The sequence below is a fragment of the Xylocopa sonorina genome, unplaced genomic scaffold, assembly GCF_050948175.1.
Source record: "Xylocopa sonorina isolate GNS202 unplaced genomic scaffold, iyXylSono1_principal scaffold0940, whole genome shotgun sequence".
NCBI classification, from domain to species: domain Eukaryota; kingdom Metazoa; phylum Arthropoda; class Insecta; order Hymenoptera; family Apidae; genus Xylocopa; species Xylocopa sonorina.
In genome coordinates this window covers 1-7,888 of record NW_027491009.1, presented here as the reverse complement: position 1 = coordinate 7,888, position 7,888 = coordinate 1, and the positions used below count along the sequence as shown (strand labels likewise).

At 15.9% G+C, this 7,888-nt stretch overlaps 3 protein-coding genes across 3 annotated transcripts; 2 read left to right on the top strand and 1 right to left on the bottom strand.

Moving 5' to 3' along the window:
* Positions 1-2,317: 2,317 nt before the first annotated feature.
* LOC143432540 (cytochrome c oxidase subunit 2-like) lies at positions 2,318-3,132 on the top strand. The gene is given in 2 exon segments (XM_076909204.1): positions 2,318-2,347; positions 2,413-3,132. Coding segments are annotated over 2 exon segments (744 nt in total). The 3' UTR covers positions 3,127-3,132.
* Positions 3,133-4,531: 1,399 nt separating this feature from the next.
* LOC143432539 (cytochrome c oxidase subunit 3-like) lies at positions 4,532-5,317 on the top strand. Its single transcript, XM_076909203.1, is given in 1 exon segment — positions 4,532-5,317. A coding segment is annotated over 1 exon segment (774 nt). The 3' UTR covers positions 5,306-5,317.
* A 762-nt stretch (positions 5,318-6,079) lies between these two features.
* On the bottom strand, positions 6,080-7,526 carry LOC143432537 (NADH-ubiquinone oxidoreductase chain 5-like). The gene is given in 1 exon segment (XM_076909202.1): positions 6,080-7,526. A coding segment is annotated over 1 exon segment (876 nt). The 5' UTR covers positions 7,330-7,526; the 3' UTR covers positions 6,080-6,453.
* Between the last annotated feature and the right edge of the window lie 362 nt (positions 7,527-7,888).

The following is a 7,888-nucleotide window of genomic DNA, read 5'->3' as shown; positions in this document are numbered from 1 at the left end:
TAATTTTATTCAATTAAATCAATCTATAATTTTATTATTAATATTAAATAGAATTATAATTTCAATTTTTGCTAATAACTTTAAATCATTAAAAAAAATTATTGCATGTTCATCAATTAATCAAACTTCATTTATTATTATATTATTATATTTAAACAAGTCAATTTTTATATATTATATTATTTTCTATTCTTTTATATTTTATTTTTTATGTTTATTAATAAATAAATTTAATTTAAATAAAAAAATAGATTTAATTATATTTAATAATTATAAAAACATTAATATTTTAACAATAATATTTTTAATTTATAGAATATTACCCCCATTTATATCATTTATTATAAAATGAATATTTATATTTGAATTAACAAATTTATTTATTTATTCTTCATGATTTTTTATAATTATAATAATATCTAGAATTATTATAATTTGAAATTATTTAATGATTTTAGAAAATTCATTACCAAATTTTAAATATTATTATAATTTATATATTAAACAAATTAAAATTAAATATATATACATATATATATTTATTTCCATAAATATAACAATATTTATAATATTTTATATTTATTAATTATTAATAAATATAATTTATATCTTTAAATTTGCAATTTAATGTTTTTAAAAACTTTAATAATTAAATATAAAAATTTATAGTATTAAAAGAATTTAAAATCTTTATGAATAAATTTACAATTTATTTCTTTTTCAGACATAATACTAATAATTGAATTTTATACTTTTGAAGATTTTAAGTTAATTATCTTAAACTATTAATCTTCAAAATTAAAAATATATTTAAAATTTTAAAAGTATAAATCTTAATAAAAAAATGATTTATGTCAACAAATCATAAGTATATTGGTATATTATATATTATATTAGCTTTATGATCAGGAATAATTGGAACATCTATAAGATTTATAATTCGAATAGAATTAAGTATTCCTGGAAATTGAATTAATAATGATCAAATTTATAATTCATTAATTACAGCTCATGCATTTTTAATGATTTTTTTTATAGTAATACCATTTATAATTGGAGGATTTGGAAATTGATTAATTCCTTTAATACTTGGTTTACCTGATATAGCATTTCCTCGAATAAATAATATTAGATTTTGATTATTACCTCCTTCATTAATTATATTAATTTCTAGAAATTTATTTAATATAAGACCAGGAACAGGATGAACAATTTACCCTCCTTTATCTTCTTATTTATATCATTCTTCCCCTTCAGTTGATATTATAATTTTTTCATTACATATTTCAGGTATTTCATCTATTATAGGAGCAATAAATTTTATAGTAACTATTATAATAATAAAAAATATTGCAATAAATTATGACATAATTAATTTATTTTCATGAGCTGTATTTATTACTGCAATTTTATTATTATTATCTTTACCAGTATTAGCTGGTGCTATTACAATATTACTATTCGATCGAAATTTTAATACATCATTTTTTGATCCAATAGGAGGTGGTGATCCAATTTTATTTCAACATTTATTTTGATTTTTTGGTCATCCAGAAGTTTATATTTTAATTTTACCAGGATTTGGATTAATTTCTCATATTATTATAAATGAAAGTGGAAAAAAAGAAGTATTTGGAAATTTAGGAATAATTTACGCAATATTAGGAATTGGATTTTTAGGATTTATTGTATGAGCTCATCATATATTTACAGTAGGATTAGATGTTGATACTCGAGCTTATTTTACTTCTGCTACTATAATTATTGCTGTACCTACAGGAATTAAAGTTTTTAGATGACTTGCTACTTATCATGGATGTAAAATAAATTCTTATAATAATTCAATTATTTGATCATTAGGTTTTGTAATTTTATTTACTATTGGAGGATTAACTGGTATTATATATTATCAAATTCATCAATTGATATTATTTTACATGATACTTATTATGTTGTTGGACATTTTCATTATGTATTATCTATAGGTGCCGTATTTGCAATTATTTCAAGATTTATTCACTGATATCCTTTAATTTATGGACTTATATTAAATAATAATTGATTAAAAATTCAATTTATTTTTATATTTGTTGGAGTAAATATAACATTTTTTCCTCAACATTTTTTAGGATTAATGGGAATACCACGACGTTATTCTGATTATCCTGATGCTTATTTTTTTTGAAATTCAATTTCATCATTAGGATCAATTATATCAACTAATAGATTGATTATAATGATTTTTATTATTATAGAAAGAATAATTGTAAAACGTATAATTATATTTAAGTATAGACAATCATCATTAGAATGATTAATGACTTACCCTCCATTAAATCATTCTTTTGTTGAAACTCCTATTATTATTAAAAGAAAAATAAAAACTTTTTTTTCAGAATTTTAATATGGCAGATAAGTGCGCTAGATTTAAGATCTATATATATTGTTTATAAACATTTATTAAAAATTGCAACTTGACAAATATATTTTTTTCAAAATTCTAACTCACCTTACTCTGATAATTTAATTTCATTTCATAATTTAGTAATAATAATTATAATTATAATTATAATATTAATTATAATAATTTTAATTAATTTATTTAATAACTGATTTTTAAATCGATTTTTATTAAAAAATCATACTATTGAAATTATTTGAACAATTATTCCTATATTAATTTTATTATTTATTTGTTTTCCTTCATTAAAAATTTTATATTATATTGATGAAATTTTAAATCCAATTTTTTCAATTAAATCAATTGGTCATCAATGATATTGATCATATGAATATTCTGATTTTATTAACATTGAATTTGATTCATATATAATTAACAATAATAATTTAAATTTATTTCGATTATTAGATGTTGATAATCGAATAATTATTCCTATAAAAATTGCAATTCGATTAATTATTTCATCAACTGATGTAATTCATTCATGAGTAATTCCTTCACTAGGAATTAAAATTGATGCAATTCCAGGACGAATTAATCAATTTAATCTTTTTTGTATTCGTCCTGGAATTTATTTTGGTCAATGTTCAGAAATTTGTGGTATAAATCATAGATTTATACCTATTGTTATTGAAAGAACATCTTATGAATTATTTATAAATTGAATTAAATCATTTTAATTAAATTTTAAAATTAGTTAATTTATAACATTAGTTTGTCAAACTAAAATTAATAAAATTATTATTTTAATATATTCATTAGATGTCTGAAATTAAAGAATTGATTTTTTAAATCAAAAATAGTAAATTATAAATACTTCTAATGATTAATTATTAGTTAATATAATTTATAATTAATTTGATTTTCTAATAATATTATACCACAAATAAGACCAATTAAATGATTATATATTTCATTATTATGTAAATTTAATTTTATTTTAATTATATTTATTTTAAATTCAATTCCATTAAAATTAAAATTTAATAAAGATTTATATAAAATAAAAACTTATTGAAAATGATATTGATAAATTTATTTGAAAGATTTGATCCTGCAATTAACCAAAATTTAATACTTAATTGAATTGTTATTTTCATATATTTAATATTAATTCCTCATTCATATTGATTAATTCCATCACGATTAAATATAATATGAATTAATTTTTTATCTTTATTATATAAAGAATTTATATTAATCTCATCAAAAAAATATCAATCTAATATTTTAATATTTATTAGATTAATATTAATAATTATAATAATAAATTTTTTAAGATTAATACCTTATATTTTTACTATTACCAGACATATATCATTTAATTTAATTATAAGATTTTCAATATGAATTTCAATATTAATCTTTAATTGAATTAATTTAACAAAAAAATCATTAAGTCATCTTGTACCATTAAATACTCCATTTATATTAATAAATTTTATAGTTTATATTGAATTAATTAGAAATATTATTCGTCCTTGAACATTATCAATTCGTCTTACAGCTAATCTAATTGCAGGCCATTTATTATTAACTTTAATTGGATCTTCAATATCAATTAATAATATTGAGTATAAAAATTTAATTTTAATATTAATTACAATTTTAACTCAAAATTTATTATTTATTCTTGAAATTTCAATAGCAATAATCCAAGCCTATGTATATTCTATTTTATTAATTCTATATTTTTCAGAAATTAAATAAATTTAAAATGAAAAACGACATATTAAAAAAATTATTCAAATTATTAAAAACGGTTTTATTCTTAATTTATATTAATATTAAAGTTGAGATTTATAAAATTTATAACCGAATAATCAATAAACTTCTTATTTTATTTTTAAATCATCCAATGATTTTTTTTACTCTAGGTACTTTATTATTTATGATTCTCATATATTATTCAATTAAAAATAAATGATTAATTAAATTATTAATTTCAAGTAAATATAAATAATTAAAATTAATCATTTATATAATCATATTCTTTAATTTTATTTAATAGATTTAAATTCTATAATTAATATAATTTACATAAATTTTTAATTGGTATATTATATCATTATGAAAACACATAATCACCCTTATCATATAGTTACTTTAAGACCTTGACCATTAATTATATCATTTAATTTAATAAATTTAATAATTAGAATTATTATTTATTTATATTTAAATAATGATTATTTATTATATATTAATTTATTAAATATAATTATTACAATATATCAATGATGACGAGATGTAATCCGAGAAAGAACATTTCAAGGAATACATACAATTATAGTAATAAAATTTCTTAAATTTAGAATAATTTTATTTATTATTTCAGAATTATTTTTTTTTATTTCATTTTTTTGAACATTTTTTCACTCATCAATTTCACCAAATATTGAAATTGGAATAACCTGACCTCCAATAATAATTGAAATATTTAATCCTTATGATATTCCATTATTAAATTCAGTAATTTTAGTTTCATCAGGATTTACAATTACATGAGGTCATCACTCTTTATTAAATATAAATTATGTTAATTTTAATAAAAGACTAAAATATACATTAATTTTAGGAATATATTTTATTGTATTACAATACATTGAATATAATGAATCTATATTTTGTTTTAATGATAGAATTTTTGGATCTATTTTTTTTATAATAACTGGATTTCATGGATTACATGTAATTATTGGTATTATAATAATTTTAACAATATATATACGATTTAAAAAAAATCATTTTTCTAATATTCATCATTTTCATTTTGAAGCAGCATTATGATATTGACATTTTGTAGATGTTATTTGATTATTTTTATATTTATTTTTATATTGATTAATATGATAATTCAATATACATATATATATAGTATAAATATTACATTTAATTTCCAATTAAAAAATTTAAATAATTTAATATATATAATATATTTTTATTTAACTTTATTAATAATTGTAAATTTAATTCCTATAATTATTTATATAACAAATATATTTATTTCAATAATAAAAAAAAATAATTATGAAAAAAATTTACCATATGAATGTGGATATTCACCATTATCTAAACCTAATCTTCCTTTTTCATTACCATTTTTTATAATTACTTTAATATTCTTAATTTTTGATGTTGAAATTATTATATTACTTCCATTAATTTTTCATTTAATCAATATAAATTCAATAATTTTATTATTAACAATAATTACTTTTATTATATCATTAATTTTAACATTATTTACTGAATGATTTTTTAATTTTATTAAATGATTATACTAATATATATATATATAAGTAAATATTACATTTAATTTCGACTTAAAAATTAACTAAACTATTAGTTATATATAATTTATTAATTGAAGCCAAATAGAGGCAATTTATTGTTAATAAATACATTGAGAGTAATTTTCCAATTAATGAAATAAATTAAATTGAACTTCTAATTCAATTATTGATTAATAAATTAATCATTATTTCTATTTATATAGTTTAATATAAAACAATATATTTTCAATATATAAATAGTTATTTATTAACTTATAAATATTTAAAAATTAAAAAATTTTCTTAATATTTTCAATATTACACTTTATATAAGCTATTTAAATAATTAAATAATATAAAAAAAATAATAATAATAAATATAATATTATTTATTATTAAATCAATAAAATTATAATTTTCAATACGAAATTTAATTAAATTGCTAAATATATTTAATAATTCATGTATAATAAAAGGAATAATTTTTTTTTCAATAATTGATTCATATTCTTCAATTACTATAAATACATATAAATATAAAATTTTAAAAAATTTATCTACATATATTATATTTTTAAAAGATAATACATACATTGAAAAAAATAATAAATTTTTATAACTTAAAAATCCAATAAATATTCCTAAAATAAATAATTTAGATAACAATAATTTTATATTATAACTTAAAGTTAAATTATAAAATGAATATATAATTGATCAATAAAATTTTGCATATACTAATGAAGTTACAAATAATGTAAATATAATAATATTTATAAAAAAATCATTATGTATTTTAATATACCTTATATTTATTTCTTGATGAAATAAAATCATTAAAATTATACGAAATGCATAAGATACTGTTAAAATTGTTCCAACTAATAAAATAAATAAATTAAACGTAATTAATTTATTATCATAAATATGTTCTATAATTATATCTTTTGAATAAAATCCCAATAAAAAAGGAAATCCCATTAATCTAAATAATGTAAATAATAAAATTGTAGATTTTACTGGATATAATATATTTAAATTTCTATAATCTCGAATATCTTGATCTGATTCATTATTATGAATAAAATTACCAACACATATAAATATTAATGACTTAAATAATGCATGAATATATAAATGAAAAAAAGCTAATTCACTAAATCCTATAAATAAAACTCTTATTATAAAACCTAATTGACTTAATGTTGATAATGCAACAATTTTTTTTAAATCAATTTCATAATTTGCAATAAGACCTGATATTAATATAGTAAATCTTGAAACTAATATTATATTTATTTTAAAATTTTCATCAATATATTTTTCAAATCGAATTAAAATGTAAACACCAGCTGTTACTAATGTTGAAGAATGAACTAATGAAGATACTGGAGTTGGAGCTATCATTGCTGCTGGTAATCAATTAGAAAAAGGTATTTGAGCTCTTTTTGTAAATGCTATTATAATAATAAAAAATATTATTGAAAAATTCATATCATATAAAAACAAATTTCAACTTCCACAAGAACATATTATAGCTATTATTAATAATAAACTAGCATCTCCAATTCGATTTAAAATTATAGTTAACATACCAGCTACAAATGATTTTATATTTTGATAATAAATAATTAAACAAAATGAAATTAATCCTAATCCATCTCAACCAATAATAACTGTTAAAATACAAGGACTAAGAATTATAAAATATATAGAATAAATAAATATCATTAATAAATAATAAAATCGTTTTAATTCAATTTCATCTAAATTTATATATTTAATTGAATAAAACATAATTAATGAAGAAATTAAAGTCACAATTATAATAAATGATAATGTTAAATTATCAACTAATAAAAATAAATTAAACTTTATTGAATTATAATCAATAATTAATCATTCTATAACATATGTAAATATATAATAATTTATACATAATGTTAAATATATTAATAATAAACTTTTAAAATATAAAATTAATCCAAAAATTATTATTTTTACAATAATTTAAAGTTAAAAAACATCTTTGAAATCACAATTCAAAATTTTATATTTAAACTATTTAAATAAATTAAAGCTTCTATATTTAAAACAACTAAATTTATTGGAATTCAATGTATTAAAATAACAAAAAATTCAACTATATAAC